This window comes from Paroedura picta, chromosome 5, assembly GCF_049243985.1.
Source record: "Paroedura picta isolate Pp20150507F chromosome 5, Ppicta_v3.0, whole genome shotgun sequence".
In the NCBI taxonomy this organism is placed as follows: Eukaryota; Metazoa; Chordata; class Lepidosauria; order Squamata; family Gekkonidae; genus Paroedura; species Paroedura picta.
This window is the reverse complement of record NC_135373.1, coordinates 67,851,984-67,874,543: the sequence shown is the minus strand read 5'-3', so window position 1 is coordinate 67,874,543 and position 22,560 is coordinate 67,851,984. Positions and strand designations below refer to the sequence as shown.

The 22,560-nt window shown below is 42.7% G+C and overlaps 1 protein-coding gene across 14 annotated transcripts in view; it reads right to left on the bottom strand.

Moving 5' to 3' along the window:
- Positions 1 to 2,255: 2,255 nt before the first annotated feature.
- CADPS2 (calcium dependent secretion activator 2) overlaps positions 2,256 to 22,560 on the bottom strand; it is a 385,311-nt gene continuing 365,006 nt past the window's right edge. For all 14 annotated transcript variants that reach the window (XM_077338372.1, XM_077338377.1, XM_077338370.1 and 11 more), the window contains 2 exons: positions 7,402 to 7,506; positions 2,256 to 3,225 (listed from right to left, as the gene is read on the bottom strand). In XM_077338372.1, the coding sequence (XP_077194487.1) occupies positions 3,055 to 3,225; positions 7,402 to 7,506 (276 nt within the window). In that variant the 3' untranslated portion in view covers positions 2,256 to 3,054. The remainder of the gene's footprint in view (positions 3,226 to 7,401; positions 7,507 to 22,560) is intronic.

Genomic DNA, 22,560 nt, shown 5'->3' with positions numbered 1-22,560 from the left:
TAAAGGATTTTGGCTCTGAGGTGTCAATGGAAAACTTGAGAGAAGAAAAACTGTTCAGTCCCTGCAGAAACATTGTCATCTGACCAGTCAGGAAAGCCAACAGCTTGTTTGATTGCTAGTAAAGACTATTAGTTTGGACCTTGGGTCAATCTTCCTTTCTTTACCTCTTTTCTTACATGTCAAATGGGAGCAAGTGTTGAACTGTATCATCCTCAGCAGGGTAGCACACACTCTAACAACAAGTATAATCTGCAAGTGAAGCTTTATGGGGGATGGTAGTATGGAAATGCCAAGAGGTTCTGTGTTGATCCAACGAATATCTAAAACAATTATCTGAGTGCATTCCCATCTCTTGTTTTTCTTTTTAAATAATTATAGGTAAATGGAGAGGATAAAGTGTTTTCAGCGATAAATCAGATTACCTTTCTTTTGAAAGCACCAATAGATGGGAACAGGACAACTACGGAGTCCTGTTCTAGCTTGCCCACTGTAGGTGAAAGTTACAGGGTCCAAGTAATGTGTTTTCCACCCATGAGAGTACAGAGAGCCCCTATGCAAATCATGATCAAGGGTAGGAAAGGCTCCTGCAGTTGGCTTCTCCCACGGTCCCACACAGGTAGAGGGGCATTCTGCAGTCCACAGCTTATTGATCATTAGAAGAATGTTCTGCTGGCTGGTGTGAAGTTAAACCTAGGATGTAGGAAGCTGATATATAATATGTAATGTAAGCCATTTCTGGGTGGTGTTTTAGACTGAAGACAAACAAGCTGCCCACTTGTATTGGGATAGACATGTTGCTCAGCAGTGCCATCCTAGTTACAGCAAGCCAAGCCTATGGATGCTGAAAGGTGTATCTCCGGCTGGCACTGGCAAACACTTATGACGTGGAGGCTGCTGAAAGCCACTTCTGATTCTCACGTGGCACCAGTCTGAGTTTAGAATCATAGAGTTGGAAGGTACCTCCAGGGTCATCTAGCCCAGCCCCCTGAACAATGCAGGAACTCAGAACTACTGGTTCTTGCTGTTGTGGCCAGAAGGCAAGAGAGAAACACTGAGAGATCAAACATAAATCCTAACTAATGCAGGTTTTTAAGTTATTTTAAGAATACAAGCATACTTTTAACATTCTAGGTGCACACTCCCTCCACTGTCATTTTAAGGATCAATTGGGGCTGTTTGCACATTTGCAGCTAAATTTGGGACTTTGAAACAAGTAATTTATTAAGGATGTGCCCTTGGAGACATTTCTTTTATATACAGAAGTTAAACACCACCCCGCACTCTAGCATCTACCCTCTCAGCACACTACTACTTATGTTTACCAAGATATATGTGTGTCTAACCAGCACCTCTGTCCAATCACCAGTGAATGAACACAGACTGGTGTTGAGCCCCTGAAGACCAGAGCAATAACGAACTTGGCATGATCACTCCCTATCACAGAAAACCTTTGGCTTTTCCTGACATCATCTGGGAACAGTGACAGCAGTTCCAGATGGGAGATCAGAGCAGGCAAAACTGGACCCAGACAAATTTTCTACCTACTTTTCTTTGCTTGTGAAGATAATCTTCAAGATAACAGAATATTTTATTTGCCTTTCTCCTCACTGACAAAAAACTCCAGTTGAGTTCTTGGGGAATGATAAGTAATTGTCACTTCTAAAAGGAGCCAAGTCCTACCAAAGTGTAACTTGTCTGCCCTTGTTCTTCACAATTTACTTGAATGCTTAAAAAGAAATCCTCTTCAAAGCTTGCTACTTTCAATCCTTGAAGTCTTTGTGCTTGTAGAACAGCTGTGAAGTTGCCTGACCTGTCTTTGCAAAGAACAGTCACATAAGCTACAGAGATTCTGAATTGTTCAAGGAATTCATTGGAGTAAAACACTTCACTGCTAAATTATGGCCAGACATTTAGAGTCAATAGGAACAGACGTAATCCACCTCCCCTGCCTATGCACAGTACTCTTCTAGATCCCTTTAGAGTAAATTCAAGCTGTTGCCAGTTGGCAATAATGGATATGTATTATGTCAAAATATGAATATGAACCATTTTTTTTAATAAGGAGAAAAATAGAGAACACAATGAATTATCTGTGATAAATGGTTTCCTTTTTATGTTAAGATAAATGGATCTTAGGTTTTTCAAAATCTAAAAAGTTATGAGGTTTTCCAAATCTATCACATAAAACAGTATACATTGCAGAAGATTTAAAGACAACTTGTTTTTAACTGGAAAAAGTACACAAAGTCGAGTGATTTGAAATATTGCAAACATATTTTAATTTTAGAACCTTTATACAAACATACAGAAGTTGTTGTGACCAAAAAAAAGGGGAGGGGGTCTTATTGCCTGCAAGTTTTCACAGAGACATAAAAATACCAAAGGCATCCAACAAGACAAGAGATCTTTATGCTTGCAAGGATGATGAAAACGTAACACTTGGAATTTCATTTGTGCCTATTTTGCGGGCAGTCCTTGAAGTTGTTCTGCTGTTATATATAGCAAGGTCAAAGCACTAGATTTTAAAAATGCACTTCACCTAATAATGAATGTGGAAAATAAGTGCAAACAGCAATGAACCATGAAAAATATGGGGAAGGTTGTAATCTTTGCAAGTGACACAGTTGTTTGTTTGGAACAAGGACACTGAAGAGTTTCCCAGAATGACTCCCTGTAGGGTTATGTGTGACACACAAACTTCTGTTTTCTGCACAGGGCATGCCCACTCTTCGGTGACGTTACAGGAAGAGAATGCAACCTTACAAAACGAAAAGGAACTAAAGCACAAGTTGAGGGCAGGCTCCAAACTGGCATTTTCACAGTGCAAAGCAAAAGATACATAGAAAAATATGCAAAACCCTTCTATTGTTTTCACAAAGTCCTTGGCACTAACTTCTTCCCTTCTTCCAATTCCAACCTTTCAGAGACCATTTGCTCACTCCTTTGAATGGGATGAATTACATTTTCATTGTACCTTGTGTTATTAAGGCAAAACCATGAATGAAAATACAGGAAAAAATTACAAAGCAAAAAACCTCATGACACACCCACAAATCAGCCTTCTTCTTCATCACTGTCCTTCATTGTGATGCCTTGAAGTCCACTCCCATCAGACACAGAGACTGTGGCCTCCTCTACAGTCAGACGGCTGTGGATGGTGTCATACGTTTTGCTATTCAGAGTTCCTTCCAGCACACCTTGCAGCCTGAAGTCTCGGTAGGTCTTCTGCAGTAACAGGAGAATGTTTTCAGTGTAGTGTCTTCCCAACCTCTCTGTTCTGCCCATTCAAGAAACGTTTAGCTCAACTGAAGAGACAGCTGGAGTGACAGTGTTATATGGACAAGGAATGCAGTAGGATGGAAAGGGAATAGTGGGATAGACAGAAGCTAATGCTTCCTCCGACCTATGGTCCATACGGGCTAGAACCATCTGCTCCCAACAGGTAGCCATTCTCCAGGGCCTCAAGACAAGGTCTTTGCCAGTTCTGCATTTGAGAACTTTTAACTGGAGGTGGCCGAGATTGAATTTGCTTGACCTTTGCTATGCCTTTCCTGCTGCTGATACAGATACAAATCTGTTGGCTGAGACCAAGGGGACCCACTTGGTGCAAAGGCTGAGAAATGGCTGCCAATCCCAAGAATATCCAGACAATGGTTTAAATTGGGGGTGCCCAAAAGCTGAGCATCTGTTCTTACAATAGCATCCTAGTGTTCTTTTGTAATGTGTGTGTATATACACATGGATGCATTAAAAATGCATACAGAGCTGTGTTATATAAAAACATGGAAGTTTTTCAAATGATGCCTTTTCACATGCTATCGAAAGAAAAGTATATAACACTCCATTAAGTAGCTTGTACATCTGGGATAAACTGGCCATTGAGCTCACAAAGCAGCTCTTTAATTCTTTGTGTGGTTTAGGGAGGCATTTCTTTCCTCTCCATGCCTGCAACTTACCTATTTACTTGGAATGCTATAATCATTTGCTTCATTGCCCTAGTCATAGAATTCCAAGTTGGTTATTTTTCTTTATTGGCAACTCCACCCACTCACAAATGCTTGGGCCTTGATTCATTTAGTGACACTGGTACAGAGTAACGCCATCGGATTAATCCTGAATGTCACAGTATGAATATATGGCATTACTCAGGCTAGTAAAAGAAAGATATTCTTGAGGACATGTTAGGCTGATAGCCCTAGGGAAACTTCTCATTTTTAGACCTTCAGTTTCTTGCTTGGCTGGTGAAGTCAAAAGAGAGAGACTTCTTTCTTGAATGGTTGTTCTCTTTTGGTTGAAGCCATGAGAATGCTGAAATAGTGCTTGAAGCATTTGACTTTTGCTTTATATATTTTCAAATTGAAGAGTTTGGGACAAATAGGCTGGCGGCTATTTTCCCACTATTTGAACTGACATTTTCATGACCAGCCCAACTTGATTCGAATATAATCTAAACATTATGGTGTGGGCTCAGCTTGCCAGTCAGTGTGCCACTCACTGAAAACACCCTGTGGTTTCTGAGCCATAGTGTGCTGAGCTGTGGCTTGCATGTATGGCAGCATCTTCAGGAATGTAGATCTCACAATTTCTTTTGGATTGGAAGGCTACCATTTGATCAAAATTGTATGAAAAAGAATTTAATTACAGTAAATCTAGTTAATCAAACCCTTGTTTCTACATATCGCCTTCCTGTTTAAGATCCTTCCTAGACTAAAGAATTTTTATCTCTGAAAGAAGCCCCTTAAATGCCTTGGGTACATTTACAAGCACTAAAAACAGCTCTTGGCCATTCAAATTATCTTTGGGCAGTGGAATCAGATTTGCTGAAAGCAAAAATCAGTCCCTGTCAATCTTCATTTATGCAGTGAACCTTATAAATAGCTCAGATGATTCAGATAGACCTACAACCACCAATCACTTATTAATGGCCTTTTAGGTTTCTCTACTGTAGTTTATTGGTCTCAAGGCTCATGTTTATCATAAGCTAGAAGCATGCACAATTGGGCTTGCATACTGCTCTTGATTTTGCTATGTACTTTCAATTCAGTTGTGAAAACACAGAGTCTACTCCTCCTGATTATTGCTAAAGGCATTATTCTGGGGTCTTGGTTAACCACTGAAGTCCAAGGAATCTGACCAGCTGTGTGCATGTGTGTGTTTTTAATATGATGTTTATTTATTTTTGAATTTATTCCCTGCCACTTTCAGCACACCAGCTCATGGTGGGTTACAGAATAAAATCCCAATACAATAAAGCTCCCATTAAAACCCAATAAAAATGAATTAACATTAACAAACAAGCATGGCAGTAAAAACAAGCCCTCCCCCACTATGAATGGCACCCCCAGCCAGCCATCTGCTGGCCACCACTGATAGAACAAGCTTGGTGAAATATCTTCCTTAGGGGGGCCCATCAGAACTTGCCCCAGCACTGGCCTCACCCAAAAACCTAGTGGAAGAGCTCCTTCTTGGCCCTGTGGAATGCTGATAGCTCCTGCAGGGCCTGTAGCTCTTCTGGGAGCTCATTCTACCAAGTAGGAACCGGGACTGAAAAGGCCCTGGACCTAGTCAAGGCCAGGCAGACTTCTCTATGGCCGGGAATGACCAATAAGTTGGTACCAGCAGAGCACAAAGCCCTGCAGGGAGCATAGGGCAACTGGCGGTCCCGCAGATATGTGGGTATCAGACCACGTAGGGCCTCAAACCCTTGAATCTGATCTGGGCCACAACTGGCAGCCAATGCAGCTGCCTTAGCATAGGCTGGATGTAGGCCCTCCAAGATGTTCCTGTGAGGACCATAGCAGCCACATTTTGTACCAGTTGCAATTTCCAGGTTAGAGACAAAAGCCGGCCCATGTAAAGCAAGTTACAGAAATCCAGTCTGGAGGTGACCGTTGCATGGATTACTATGGCCAAGTGCTTGGAGGACAGATAGGGCACTGGAAAAACACCTGGCGGGCTACCATCTTGATCTGTGCCTCCATGGTCAGCGAGGCATCCAAGGTCATCCCCAAGTTCCTGGCCTAGGCTGTGGTGTTCAGTTGTTTCCCAGCCAGGACAAGTAAATGTGCTCTTCCTACCCAGTCATAGGACCTCTGTCTTGGAGTGGTTGAGTTTCAAGCAACTCTGCTCAAGCAATCCAGCCACGGCTTCCAAACATCTGGAAAATGGTTCTGGGTGGGGGGAGTCTGGGTGGCTATCCATGAGGAGATAGAGCTGGTTGTCATCGGCATACTGATGACAACCCAGACAAAAACTCCAGACCAGCTGAGCCAGAGGGTGCATGAAGACGTTGAAAAGAGTGGGGGAGAGTACCGCCCCCTGAGGAACTCCACAAGGGAACTGACAATGACACGACAGCTCATCCCCCACTGTTACCCTCTGGGTCCAGTTTTGGAGAAGGGAGCATAGCCAGCCAAGGGCTACATCCTGTATTCCCGTGCCGGTGAGGTGGAGGGCCAATAGCTCATGATTGACCACATCAAAGGTGGCCAACAGGTCTATCATTACAAGAATGGCTGACCCGCCCTGATACAGCTGGTGCCAGAAGTCGTCCATCAGGGCAACCAACACCGTCTCCACACCGTGGCCAGGATGGAAGTGAGAGCCGAAGTTTCTTCCAAAATTGCTAGGAGCTGGTGCCTTCAACAATCTGACCCAGAAATGCAAGATGTGAGACCGGCAGTGGCTGGCCAGGTCATGTGGGTCCAGCAATGGTTTTTTAAGGAGTGGGCAAACTACTGCCCCCTTCAGTAGTTCAGGGAACTCCCCGGTCAACAGGGAGAGATTAATAATAGCCTGGAGTTGACCTCCTATTTGCTGGCCACCCCCTTTGAGCAGCCAAGACGAGCAGGGATCAAGGGGATAAGTAGAAGCCCTCACCGACCCCAGCAATTTGTCCGCTTGCGGTTAAAGAGAGCTGCCTGAAGCCAGATGTTTGTGTCATGTCAGAGTGGTATGAGGATGGGGGCCAGAGTAAATCTTTGTCAAAAGACCCATGGTAGCTGGTGACCATTCTGGTTTGACTTAACATGCAAAATGTTAACAGGTGCACAGTTTATCAAATTATGATAAAACATGTTTGGCTGGTTTTCATTATATGCACATTCACCACAGGAAGGCTTAGTTTGACAAGTTAAACAATAATTTCACTGTGGATCTTTGAGCCTAACTGGGATTCAGGTGACAAACCACTCGTAGCACTAAATATGGCTAAGTGTTATGTCTACCAAAGTCAAGATGAGTAACCAAAAAGTCTATTTCCTTCCTGTATTGTTGTTTGTGCTCTGAGTCTCGTGCAGTGGCAACAGCTTTTGATCACAGGAAGACATGAATGTTAAGACGATGACATTTTGGCTGTTGATTTGCAATGTTGCTGTGCAATCCAAATGTAATATAATTTACCTTCACCATCTTGATGAGCGTTTTCAGCTGGTAGATATGAAGCTGGAGGTCTAATCTACCAGCCAGCCACATGCATATGACTTTCATGGAGCTGCTGTACCATTGCTGAAGAGAGGAAGGGGGTTGGGGAAAAAAAAAGGTCCAGCGTTATTCATTTAGCAGATTGGTAATGAGAGGGAATGGCACACTTTGAAATGACAGGAAATCAGCACTTCAAGTCAATAATGCTATAATTCCTGTTAGTAAAATTGCATGTGTTGTTGCTAGGAAATCAGCTAACTTGACCTGAACTGGTCTTCACATGAATTAGCATTAGCAATAACTGCTCGGTCTTTGAGCTGTGCCATATTCACGCAAAAGAGTGTTTTGCACTTTGCTATCTGCAGGCAAAAAGGGGGAGGGTATTAAATACACACACACGTACATGAAACAGCGGATTGCTGAAACAGTAGGGGGAAGATTATTTACAGAAAGGCAGGGGGAACCCATGCAACGCTACAAGTTTTGCTTAACAAAAATGAAATCTAACATAAGAGAACATCTCGTGATGAAATGTTCTTTACTGTTCACTTCTATGAATATCACAAAAGGGACTGGGGAGAGGAGAGAAACAGACTCTCTGCTAAAACTGGAATGGATGAAATTATCTCCCTCCCCCTGAAATAGATTGCTACTAAATCATGGATCTTTTTCTGAGATTCATACTCTTACCTACATTATTTCAAAATCATAGATATGCTGGATTAAGGCAGAACTAGAGCTGCCTTGCCTCTCCCAGGGGACAGCAGTACCTACGGCAGTCCTGGACCCATGGCATGCCTTGCAGAAAAAAGGTGCAGCCAGATTTGATTGGGGGGGGGGGCAACTAGTGCCCAGCTAAAGAAAAGCAGATGGGAGGCAATAACCCAACAGGGGGAGAAAAGGCATTTTCCAAGCTTAAATTACCCCCTACCCTGCTGAACAGATTTGGAGGATCTGGAGGTGGCGGTTTGGGAACTAAGAGCCTTTGCTTTCAGCAGAGGCCATTGTTACATGTCTGCTGGTCCTTCATTAGGTGAAAGGCACAGGACATGGACAAAGACCTAGGAGAAAATCAAGCTAGGCATTTCAGACTTGGGCGAGACATCTGCTTGTTCAGTCTAAAATATTAAGGTGGCTGAGAATGAATCCCCTCTGCCTTTGTCATCACAAACCGAATCTTGTCTTTCTCAATTAGCAAACAGAGTTCTTAAACTATGAGGTGAAGGACGAGGAGTGGTTGTTTCATTGTAAGAGTGAGATTACACTCGGAGAGAATTTACACCTCAGCCCAACAGAGCAGGGAAGCTTCCTCCTGATGTAATTTCCTCTTCCTGTACAATAGGAAGAGATATAGAAATGAGACCAAAAGAAAGCCCGCACAGCCAGCGAGTCAAGAATCTATGAATGGCATTCAGAATGTAACCAGGGTTTGCAACCAAGCAATATACCACAGAGCTTAGTATTCTCAAGGTGGATCACAGAAATGGGAAAAGTAGAATAATATAATAAAATCAACCAAACATTAACCACATTTCCAGTGAGTCTAGAAATCAAATACAGTGCTAATAATAATGTCTGAAAGAACACAGAAAAAGAAGCACCTAAAATGTGGTAAGAGTAGCAAAAAGGGACAGTCTCAGCTGAAACATTCAGCATCAAGAAATGCTTGGGAAAAAAAGACTATCCAGCATTTAACACTTAAAGGAATAGATGGCAGGTGACCCCACTGAATACATGTAAAAGCACAATTGCTATTATGACACTGCAAAACCCAACTACCATCTTCTCCCATATGGTGCATGAGGAAGCTACCAAGAAGAGCACTACAAGATGCCCCTGTGAAAGGCCTTCAGTGGTCCACAGGAATGCAGAAATGGCTGCCTGTAACCACAAGATCCAGGACTTCCCTCAAACACAGATGCAAATGTGGCCAAGCAACAGATTATAAAAAACACTGCTGACAAGGGAAACAGCCAGGGCCAGAGACAGAAGGATGGTAGCAAGGTCACGGTCAGCATCAAAAGTCTAGTTCTCCTTGCACACCAACCCCCCCCCCCCGGCTAAAAACCTTCAAGCGATTGGGATGTGAGTGTCCTGCATAGTGCAAGGGGTTGGACTAGATGACCCATGAGGTCCCTTCCAACTCTATGATTCTAAGTGTTGTGCACAGATCCAGGGTTTTTACTCCCTCTCTGGGATGAGCTGGAAATAGTGTCATTTGCTTATCAGTAACTGTACATAGAATGTGGATGTGATTGCACCAAACTTGTTTGCAGTGGTGACTGTGCAAAGGAAACATTTTGCAAGAGAAGGGGATGGGGGACACAAAAAGGAGGAGCAGACATCACAACTGCAAGCTTATGCTACACAATACTTGTGCCCACTGGTAGCTGAGTGGGAAGCATTCACTCAAAGTGGGGAGGAAGTTGAAAATTCCATTCCTGAGTAACGTGAATGTGGTCCTCACAAGGCAAAGCCCTACCCTTTTCAGGAGTTTGGTAGACTGTAATAGTTTTGTTTGAATGTGCCAAAATGGGCAAAATCAGCTACCAGTAAATGTCCATTCTTTGTTGTGGTTGCCACCTTGAGGAATGACCAGCTTGGGGAGATAGGAAGGCTCCCACCACACTTTTGGAATTTTGCAAGCTCTTGAAAACAGGAGGACATTTTATAAAGGCAGAGCTTTATTATAATGGTTCGTGAAGGTGTTTTAACAAAGCGAATGAGACTGTGGACTATATACAGGCACAGTATGCATTATTTGCTGCATTATATATTATCTTACACTGTATTTTCTGCTCATGTAATACCATTTTCTGTATTGTCTACTGTATCATCTTTAATACTTATGCATAGTTTCAGATCTCTTTAATCTTATTCCTGTTACATTGCTTATTAGTAAGAAAGTACGAAGGGAAGACTATAAATAAAAATAAACATATAAACAAAAGGCAAGGCAAAGGAACTGCAACACCCACTTGTTATTCTGCAGAGCAACAGCAAGTCAACCCTCAAGAGCAGACAAATATTGATTAAATGATGGGGCCTTCATCGTCTCACAGCCCATGAACTGCTGACTTCCTCTTTCTCGTGTGTCATGCTCTAGAATTCACCTCCCTGACACTGTGAGAACTTTGCTGATTAGACAGGGCATGTTTTACATAAATACAGTTTAAAAGACCCACAAGCCTCATAAACTTTGGACCCAAGGTTTGATTTCTGGTACAGATCCCCCCAAATATTACTAGGAGTAGCCATGCCTCCAGTCCTGAAGCACTGCGCTGTGACAGCCAAACAGAACAACTGGCCCAATGATCTCTCTGGGTCTGTGCCCAGGTGCCCCAATGATACTTTGATTTGCCTTGCCTCCTACATCTTCAGTTCAGCCTCTGTTGAACAGTGTGCATGTGTGTGTGGGGAGGTTATTATTGCAGTGCCCCTAGAAAGCGATTGCTCTCTCCTCCCCAATGTGGTGAAAAGTGTGGAAAAAAGTTAAAGCAAAGTAGGAAAGGACAACTTTTTTATATATCTACTACTTACTGAAAGGGATGCTCCTTTGCAAGATTAACTGTGTAGGAGGCGGATAGAACTATAAGAAGAGGGAGAACATAGCCTGATGGAAATAAGGACCTTTTAAGTAGGCTGCATCCTGGCAATCACAACAGGTTGTTCTGGCTGGTCTTGCCTTGGTCAACTGCTGGCTTGGCTAATGGGTTTACCAGGATCTGAGAACCAAGGGATGCCCCTGAGCCTTTTAATAAAGTTTGCAGAAAGGCCAAGTTCTTTACTATGCCATGCCTTCTCTGTTTCCCCAGTGGTTGCAGTCAGAACTGCATTAGATTTCCCTCCCCCTCAATACATTAAGTGAATGCAGCGTGATCCAAGCTTGGGGCTCTCCACCAGATCTCAAGCCCCTCAGATTTTGTCTCCCCAACCCCCTTTGGGAGCTCTGGGACTCAAAGTATAGCAGCATGTTCTAATAGCCAAACCACATAGCCTGCTGGAGTTCCAGATGTGTTATTTGGCCTTAAAAAACAGCAACTAAGAACTGGGACCATTGAAATAGGGAAGGAGATGCTTCCTCCTCCCCACATCTTTACACCACTCCGCAGGAGCGGTATAAGTAAAACAGTAAGGGGTGTGTGGGAGGGCTCAGTCCGGGATGGGGGGGCAATGATTGGCCCCTTGCCCTTGGACTGACGAGTCGGGAGGTGCTTCATGCCTCCCAACCCGTCCACGCCCCAACCTGGGCTGCCTTCAGCTGACAGCTGCCATTAGGTGGCTGTCCGCCGACGAGGCAGGTAGGCAGACGCCTGGCCTAACCTGCCAGGCGGCCTTGGGGGGGGGAGAGCTTGGGCCGCCCATCCAACACTTCACCTCCCCTCCACCCTCCTTACCCCCCTGCCCCATCATCCACCTTCCTTCCTTTGCCCCCCTGCGCTCCGCTGCCGGTTTCCCACCCCCAGACACCCAGCCAGCCACCCTTCTCTCTGCTAGACTTTTTCTGCACCGCCCCCCTCGCTTCTCTAACCCGCGCTCCGCCGCCACTTCGACCCCGTGCTCCACCGCTGCTTTTCCACCCCAAACAACCACCTACCCACCCTTCTCTCCGTCAAACACTTTCCCCACGGTCCCCCTTGCTTCTCTATCCCGCACTCTGCTTTTGCTGCCGCTTCGACCCTGCGCTCTGCCGCCGCTTTCCCACCCCCAAACAACCAGCCATCCACCCATCTTGTCCCCGAACTCTTCCCCTGCCACTGCCCTCCCAACTCACCCCCCCACACCTGCCCAGTGGACCCTTCCCCCTTCCTTCCCCCCCTGCCCCGTCGACCTTCCACTCCCCCTTCCTTCCTTCCTTCCTTCCTTCCTTCCTTCCTTCCTTCCTTCCTTCCTTCCTTCCTTCCTTCCTTCCTTCCTTCCTTCCTTCCTTCCTTCCTTCCTTCCTTCCTTCCTTCCTTCCTTCCTTCCCTTCCTTCCTTCCTTCCTTCCTTCCTCCGTCCCTCCCTCAGCCCCCCGGGGGAGGGCTCCCGTGGCCATCCACTGCCTGCTAGCACCCGCTGTATTTTTCATACAGCGGGCTTAATTTCTAGTGATTCTCTAATTGAAAATGTCCTCCTGGAGTGCTTTAATCCCAGTGGGCTAAGGAGAGGACCAGTCTTTCCCTCTTGCCACAACTTACAGAAGCTGGATGAGGGTGATTTCTGACTAGAGAATGGCATAATGGGAACAATTAACCTTCTCTTCTCAAGAGCTGCAGCCCCTATCCCCTGGCTGCTGTGGGGCCAAACACTATGTCTGGTATACTAATCACAGAACTCCAACACATTGTGCATAGTTTGTCTCCATCCATATTAATTTGAGAAGAGTTTCTCTGTAAGAAATGGTGTCATTACAGCCTTTGTACACATTTCTCAAGAACATGCAAGAACCATTATTTCTTAAAAAAATGCATTCAAAAACATGTTTGTGTTGCATGAAACTTGAGCATGGGATGCAAAGTTGGTATTTCTCTTTTTGAGATGACTTTTAAAGCTGAATCCTAGTTAAAGGAAGGCAGTATTAAAAAGACACACATGCAATAAACTTTAATTTTTTAAAATGATAAAAATTATTAAAGCAATTTTAATTCTTAATCCAGGGATAACAGGTGGCATTCAACTGAATGCTGTCAGCTACAAAGAGTGTCATATTGCTTAACAGATGGCATCACAGTGAATTCACTTGCACTGATAAATTGACTCACCTAATAATTCTCTTAGCTGCCATTTGTTCTTTTGTACCTATATGCAATATGATAGGTCTAATCTGTTCTCTTATCAGTCCGTCTTTCAGAAGAATTAACCTCAGAGTTACACAACTGTGATCTAGTACTAAATATCCATAGAGAGCCCATGGTGTGGGCTGCTGATTAGTTATGCAAAGAGGGTTGAATATCAAACAATTAGTAGAGTGCAAGAGTGACGCTGGGCAGAAATGAGCAAGCTGCAGTTAGTGTGACAAGTACGGCAATTGGCAGTCCTCTGAAAGGAAATTAATGGGGCCGTCACAGGCTAATTGAGAACGGAACCTTGGTCCAAAGCCCTCCCCCAGACCCACCAATGCAGTCGGTGTCCAGACACACAACTCAGTCCCGGCCTGGAGTTTGGTTTCTAGACTTTCAAAAAAGCTAAATGCAAAATAAAACATTAGACAAGATAAGCTGGAAGAATGCCCCAATTAAAATTTAGAGTTTAAATTTGAATTTCTTCTTATGCTGCCTATAGTTACATGACCACCGTGGCGGCGGTGGTGCTGGGCATCTCAGAGCAAATCATTTTCAAGAATCCATTTCAGTTCGCATTCCATTTCTGTAGTATTCGGTAGTATGTGAAACACTAACATACAATGAACATTTTAAAGCCCAAGTAATAGTCAAATTTCCCAGGTGTTGGACTCCCTCTTCCCTGGGAGCACCTAAAACTTCCAGGAAAATAAGTGGAATATGACATTTGGCATGTCAAAGAGGAAGTGGTTTTGCTTCCAAAACAAACATCTGAAACTATTTTGACATGCTAAGAAAAGGTGGTTAATTCCTATCACTTTTTTCATTAAGTGATATAAATGTTCATGGTCTGAGAGAGCTAAGTTATAAAAACCAATAAACCCTCGAAAAGACAAAGAAGTCCCTGGGAAGACAGCTTACCCATCCTGAGCGCAACATTGTTGTGCAAGCACCATTCCTTTTGGAGGTTCTTGCAAAGGATCCACCCACTGAAATCATACTATTATTTTAATGTCAAATACTACTAACTTTACTAATAATGTATGATAACACAAGCAGTTTGCTTGGATTTAACTTACAGGCAGAAAAATACTGGCTGGATTTTTTTTTTCTCCAGTAGGAGCAGTTCACAAGTGGAATCTGCTGCCTAGGGAGGTGGTGAACTTTCCCACAATGTCTTCAAGCAGCCATTGTCAGGGATGCTTATGGTGACCAGATTTTAACATTGGTAAAGTGGGATACCATTGACTGGGGGGGGGGGTCTTGATTAAAAATTTGGTCTATATGGAGCAACAAAATTTTTCATAGAATGCATAGAACACAAAAATAGTATTGTAATATATATATATATTTAAATTTCAACGTAAGTACAATTTGCCAGCTGCCCCCAGATGTCCCTCCAAAAGTGGGACACTAAATTTTAGGCTGCTCCTGCGTTGAACAGGTGGTTGGATGAGGTGGACTCTATGGACCCTTCTAACTCTAGGATTCTAAGCTTAACTCATCTTAAGAGGCAGGATATTTAACACTACTACAAATATTAAGGATAATATGAAAAGATAGTCAGCTACTACCTGTTCCTGACCACCAAATGAGATCCCACTGTGGAAGATATTCACCCAGACTGCTAAGTTGTACCAATACTAGGCCCAGCCAATGGTCTGAAAGCTTTAACGTGGGAGTCTATAGCACAGTTAGACACTTCCAAGCACTTAGGAGAGTATAATTTTGCTTAAGGCTATGCTGTTAGGAGAAGAATTTTGGAGTGGATTTCAAAGTTCATAAATTAAACAATGACAAAACCATAACACTTTCCAAAAGTCTCTCCCTAAAACAAAATCACATTCTCCTATACTTGATGGAGGAGAATGAAAAAGTCAGTGTCGCAGCATTATTGCTATGAGAAAGAAAACAGAAAGTGTGTGTTATATATTTTTTCACACCAGTGCATGACAGCAGCCAACCATTTTAAAAGAGAATTTGTTCTCTCCCTCCCCTCTCCTCTCCCCCTCCCCCCTCATTCATAGTTCACCCAGCTCCTGTAAGGGCATGTATTACTCACTTCATTTTCCCCTGAAATATCTCTTTGAAGTACAAAAAAAAAAGGGGGGGAGAGGAAAGGCTAGGGTTGACTCTGCAAGACCCCTGTATTTATTCACACTTATTGTGCATGACTGTAGACTGGTAAATCATATTAGCAGCCTGTCTCTCCATCAAGCTGCTACTTGCTTTCCAGCCCTGGGAAGGTTCAACAAATCAACAGGAGCACGGAAAACAGAACATCAGTCTAATCTAGTGTTTAAGGTGAAGTTTTCAAACCCAATCTAAGAAGATCTTTAGAGCAAGTAACAAGCTGAAGGGCTCAGAAGGTGGTATCGACAATGAAAGAGTGTTGAAATATTGAGAAGCGCTGCACTTGTGCATTTTTAATAACAAGAGGGTCAACAAGGACACAGCTCCCTCCGCGCCAATAGTTGCCACCGACTATGGAAATTGCCACACCAGGGCCATAAACGCTTTCAGTTCATCAGCTTTCTTAAACACCCCTAAACCCCCTCAGTGGACCTTTAGTCTTGAATTAACAAACCAAAGCAATGAAAGAGGGTGCAACTTGAATGGCTGGCATTGATCCCCAACCGCGTTCGGCACTGCTACAGGCACTGAAAAACTCTCTCCATTGTCAATAGAAATTGACAAACCCTCCTCTCCTAAATAGTACAGCTGAGCCAGGCTGGATCCACGCAGCTGTAAAGGGCTCCGCTCTCAGGGCCCAGGAGCGCTAACAATAGAACAAGCATGAGCTCTTTGTCAGCCACAGACTCGGCAATTTTCTAACAAGGATTAAAGTTGTTTCTCGGCAGTGCCAGTGAAAAGAGATTTAGCAACATACCGTGCTTCAGGCGAAGTTAAAGAGAAGTAGTTAAGGAATTTCATTATGCTACTGACTATTGGAAATAGAAAACAAATATATTCAATATTCACAAGCCTCATCGCCCTTTCCAATCCTTAATCTATAATATTTTGAATATGCTAAAATAAATGTAAATTTTGATCCTTGAAAGCATGCACGTCTGATTTTTTTTCTTTTTTGGGAGATAGGGGAAGAATATTATTTTGATTTTTAAAAGGTGCCATTACTAGCTACCTGGAACGAAGACTCAATATGTACTAATACACAATGCCTTAGAGCTTTGCTGATAGCCCTACATTTGAACCAGATGACCACATAAGGTTTTACGTTTTTGTTTTTTTCCATTTCAGATTGGCTCTTCGGGCAAGTGGTCACCGAGAGATTGCAGTTGCTGATTTTTTTTAAAGGGTAGTACTGCATTTGAAGGAACAGAGCTGCATTTTCTGCATACCTGCATACAATCCTGCAAGTGTCAAAATAAACTGGGATGGGGGAGGGAGGCAACATGGGTTTGGCAATTGTGCTTTGCTTTTACAGATCAGTCCATGGTTTGGAGGCTGGTGCTGTAATGATCCTGGTCAGTTTTCATTACTTTTGACACTGCATAAGCAGTGGCACAAAAAATTGGGATTTCCATTGCAAAGGCTGGTAAAAGCTAAACTCCCTAGCGTGGATTTTGGAATGTGCTTGAAAAACTGGACCTCACGAATGAACACACATAGGACTGAGCTCCAGAGAATTAACATTGTGCTGAGGGATTCTGAGAAGAATGTTAATAGTCTTGAAGCTTGAACGGGACAAGTGATTTAAATACAGGTGAGGCAGAAAAATAAAATATGAATCTTGTCTAAAGAAGCTTTGCCTGTTTAGCACAGAGAGCTAAGAAAATGCAGTTTGCCATTTGGAAAAAAAAAATGTTAATCTGCATTCTTTTCCTTCCAGTGAATACTTCGGATGAGAGCATTTTAGAAAGTAACGGCAATAAAGATACCCATGCGCAACACCAATGTTACCTTTTACCCAATATTTAGTTCCAAAACAACAGTGTGTGTATTCATTCATTCATTCATTCATTCATTCATTCATTCATTCATTCATTCATTCAATCAATAAATGCCTCAGGAGGAGACTGGCAAATGAAACAAGCTACAAATTATGCCTCCCCCATACCAAAATGTACTTTATTATCAAAATACATAAATCAAACCTCAGTCATTTATTTTCAGGCTTTTGAACCATCTTTACAAAAATCACATTTTCATACATATTAACGACATAAAAAAGGACTTTTCAAAATTTTCTAACTTTTAAGGGGAAAAAATCCAATACGGTTAAGGGTAATTCAGAATATTTTGTTCCTTAAAGAGGACAACAAACATGATATGTTTCAGTGGAACCATCAGAAACCTGAACTCCCTGAAACCTTCTTTTGTGCTGTGGTGGTTTCTTCACAACACGCAACTGTAAGTAGGAGGGCTGAATGACCATATATAGATAAGGAAGCACTCTCATGCGTTGTTAAAAATTAATAGCCTGTTAAACTCCTTAGCTCTCTCCACAGTGAACCCCCTATTAACAGAAGACAATCATTCATTACCGTGTGCATCACCCCCTAATTACCCTAGATTAATAGTTGAATGGTCTCTAGTCAAGACACTCAAAATTAATATCCCAAAAACAATGCTGTTTTTTTTTTTAGTTTTTGGTTGGAGGTGGCAGGAAAGCTCAATCACTTGGCCTGTGCCAGAACTAATTTCATGCAATTATCCCCACTTTGTTGTAATTTAATTAACTTCAACATGGTGGCACATTTGTCTTCTTGAGGAATGGAAGGGTGGGTGGGAGGGAGAGAAGGATTTCTTATGCTAGTTTTACTGGCTACAGAACTGCCCTTCATTTTGTGTCTTTGCAAGCCGATCCTATTTTTCATGTGGATGGTGGTCCCAATAATAAAAGAAGGCGACACAAGTGATTGGGAGAAATGAAAATCTGGTGCATAGGAATATTTCCCAAGAATCTTGGAACTCTTCATCCTTAGGGATACTGTGGATCTAGACAATAACAGTACTTCACAGCTTCAGAGAGAGAAAGATTGCTGGGAGCAGATTTAATCGCCTTAGTAAATACTGATGTGTGGGTAAGTTAACCAGTGCTGACAACCCTTTTCAGGACCGGTGCAAGGATGGGGCTTAGGTTCTGAAATCACAGCCTTCCAGTTCTATCCCATTTCCTTTGTATTAATAATAAAAATCATCCCATACACTGTCTAATTAAGCTTGAATACATTTGATTAAAAGACATTCAAGTTCAATGCAAAGCTCAATAGGAGCTCCAGCATGTGTATGTAGCTCCTGTGTAGGACAGGTTTCTGATTGTGCAGAGCCAAGCTGTCCTCTGATACTGGAGATCTTCCAGCAGCTTCTGGATCTGATCTATAATCATTGTTTCATGAACCTTGGAGTGATTTGGAGCTCCAGGAGACTCATTTGTAGGACAACAGCATGGGATACTTATGGCTGCTTTTGGAATAACTTATTCATAGAGCCTGAGTACAAAGGAAGGAGCACATTGGCGCTAATTCCACAAAGAAGCTCTGTTCCAAGGCTGCCGTGATCTGTATGGCTGCCACTTCACCCAGCCCCATTAAGAGCACATTTACTAGAGATGCATCCTCACCTTGCACAAAAATGTCAGTGCAAATGACTGGAACATTTTGGTGGAACAGGTTGGAGGGCTTTAAAAATGGCCTTGCCCTCAGATTTATCCAACCAATGTAACCCTAACTGTTTCAGAAGCTGAGGTTTCACTGTAAGCATAAGGTTTATGAAAATTGCTGTAACTTCATAATAAAGCTTAATTTTGCAATGGAACCCATGTAAATCCTCTCTTTTTAATGAGTATATTGAAATGAGAATTTAAGCAAAACCAATTGAATCTGTTTAATTATATTTATGCAGTTTTCGGTGGCATCTTTTATGACCTTCCTCTCCCATGTGTCTTCCCACACATATGGCAACTGCTGAATAAAGCTGAAACATTGCTAAAAATCCCACACATATATACACACAGAGCTATTATCCAGGTCTGGACATCTGCGATGTTATTATTTTTTTAATTTAAATATTATGTGCTGATATAGACGCTTGTTGAAGTAAGGGGCTCCTAGATGGAGCATACAGAATTCCCTTTTCTGCCAGTCCTTATGCCCGAACCTCAGTGTGCTACTAGTGCGTGAGTTCCCTTGAGCAAATCCTACGATGGTGCCATATTGAGCTGTGATGCAGACAAACAACACACCTACTTAATGTTACATAAGATTTTCCAACAACAGACCTTGGGAAGAGGTGGAAGGCTAGGTTAGGAAATGCACTGGAAGATGATCTAATCAAGAGTTTTCTCTTTTCATAAACAGAAGGACTGGAATCAAATTCCCTTTGGGCACTGAGCCACTCTAGCAGCTGCTGAACCCTACTTCTCTAAAACATGCAAGCTCTCTACTAAACGAAGGCTTTGGTAAGTAAACATAGCTTAAATCAGTGCAATTAAATATCTAAATATAAAAAAAACCCAGTTGGTATAACTCCAGCACATGTGGTCACTTCCATCATGCTTGAACAACTCAGAAGCCTCTAGTGAGGAAGGGTCTCCAATTACAACCCTGCAGTAACATCTTACATGCTACCCATGTATACTCCCCCCACAACCACATACTAAGGGCAGACAGCATTTAAGATGCTGCTGATTAGCTACACTGGTCACTGGATTCCCTCTATAGTGGATTTGTTGGGGGTAAAAACCCACAGCAATTGTCTAAACACTAATATCATCACGACAAACCTTTCTTCTCCATTGAAAAAGCATAGAAGTGTAATGGGGCATGGCAGGGCAAATCCACCTTGGGAGTTCATGGCCTCCCATCAGCACTGTGGCATATTTGAGCAACTCCTGGCGTTTTCCTATCTTTGCTCTGATTTTTTCAAACCTATTTTGCTGTTAATTTTTGGGAAAGATTGCAGTAAAGTCAGGATGGCTACTGTGTGGGTAACAAAATTGGGATTGTCCTGTTCACATGGCATCCATTTTCCCTGACCCTGTCCCTGTAGCAGCCATTTCCTCCCCCCCCCCCACCACAGGAGGGTTTAAAAAAATTTTTAATTTCATATTGTTATACCAATAAATGTTAGCAGCGTAAATAAGTCAAAGATATGCACATGCTGCATTTTAGGATAAAGGCGGTAAAAGGATTTATTTATGGAACGACACTCTGTGATAGTGCAGAGGAGAGATAGGGACAGGCGTCTGCTCTACATGGCTACCTAAGTAGAAGAGAGACCTAAGCTTCCAAAAAGACGCAGGATATTGCCCTAAATGTAGCAATCTAAGGACAGACAAGAAAGCACACTTAATAGGAGAGAAAGGTCCTGAAACTGCTAATACATCCCGGTGTAACAGTATATTAAGAAAGCAGTATGAATATGTTGATACTCTTGGGGAACTGGGGCAGACAAACTGCAGGGAAGCCTGCCCTATGGAAGCCCTGTTGCCACTGTGCTGCATCAGCAGCCTCATCAGCAGTGGGGAAACGACACAAGTCTGTTCCCATGAGGCAGCAACGAGGGTTTTACCCACTTGTGCCCTAGAGACCAACCACCATGGATCAATGACCAGCCTCTTTTCAAATAATGTCGGAGAAAAATTGTGGAAAAGAGGATCATTTTCCCACTTAGGTAAGGACTTAGTGGATTTAAAAATAAAAGAATGGATGTCCAAATCCCCTCTGACAAAAATTTCCTGCACTAGAGCTGGTCTTTCTCAGTACTACATAACTCCAATAGTGGAAGTAGACAGCTTGTTCAATACCAGAGGCTAAACAAACATGCCATGAGCTGGAGAGCCACTCATAATTTCCATGTGTCAGAAGCACACAATCACTGTCATTTGTATGGTGTTTTTTTTACTGATATGGCAGATGCCAAACTTTAGTTGGTGAAAAGACTCTGTTTGTTCTGCAATATTTATTCAGAAAGCTGTAAATGTGAAAGGCAAGTCAGTCCTTGGAAAAATAACGATCTATGAATTAAGAAACCAAGGGAATTGAAAAAAAACTTACAAAGCCTGTATAATTTCCTTTTAGCCACTAACATTTTCAGACTTCAGAAATGTAGCAATAAGAGTAACGTAGGAATCTTAGCTGCCCTAACCAGTCATCGCTAGGTCCTTGAAGGCACAACACCAGTTCTCAAGTGTTAGCAATAGACTGATCCTATGAGAAAGGGCTGGTAAAATCTGGGATAAAGTGCTGTTCAAACTTTTTCTGGTGCTTGTTTATAGTAATTTGTCAGAAGATGTTGTGCTGAAATCCTAATAAATGCTTCTTCTTCTTCTTCCTAACTGGTAGTGGTGAAGCAGAGTCATATGTCTTGGCCTGTCTTTTTTCCTGACAGCAGTATTCATTGTCTTAGGCTATAGGCACCAAGTCAATGAAAATATGTTTCCTGGCCTACTGCCCCCTCTAAGTCTCCCAGGAAGCTGCTCTCCAGCTACTCAGTTGCCACATGAAATATATCTACTTAATTCAAATTTAAAAAGAGCACTGCATTCAGTTAAAGTATTTTAATATCTGTAAACATACATTTGAGGCAGCTTTTGCATTCCTACTGCTAGACTCTAGGAGGTTCTGCTACTGGGAACATAGGCAGCCTGGAAGCTCTATGCTGCTGATTCCTGGCTGTACAGTTCAGTCCTTGCCATTTCCCCCTTGAAACCCACCTTTTGTTCTCATGCAGTACAGCACATAGATGGGGAACACAGCATGGGTAAAATGTTAAGTTCAAACAAGGAACAGCTTCAGAGGCAGCTACTCATCATTTTATTACGGATGGCCATAAAAGAAACTGAGTCTCTGCAAGGAGGGCTACATTTTTGGCAGCTTTGCACAAAACAAATTTGTGCTGCCGTGAATACTGGCAGACTTCTAATAAAGCAAGCTTAATGTGCACAAGCACATACCCAAGAGTATAGTGATATAGGTACAATCAGTACAGACTTGGCTTTAAAAACTGTGAGCTTCTCCCGCTGATTAAGAGTGTGTATATTTACAGTAAGGAAGAAATCAATAATCCCTCAATGGCGCCTGCACTTGGCACTTCATGGTGGAAAGAATATGACCTAAGACAATCCAAATGGTAGAGACCATATTGATTTTTCCTCACTGCACAGAACAAGAAGGCTGCAGGCACAGTTAACACTCACCAACAGATTCACCTACAGCTTCAGAGCTATTACAGCTGGATGTATCCCATTGATCTCAGTAAGGTGCTATCCCATTCTGAAAGCCACCTAGATAAAAGGTATATGTAATTGTTATAAAACAGTCTTCTTTGCGCTTAGCCCTGCTAGCGTATGACGTGCTTGTGGGTTCACATTTAATTCCCAAACTGAGAGCGATCTTTTTCTCAGTCCTTGA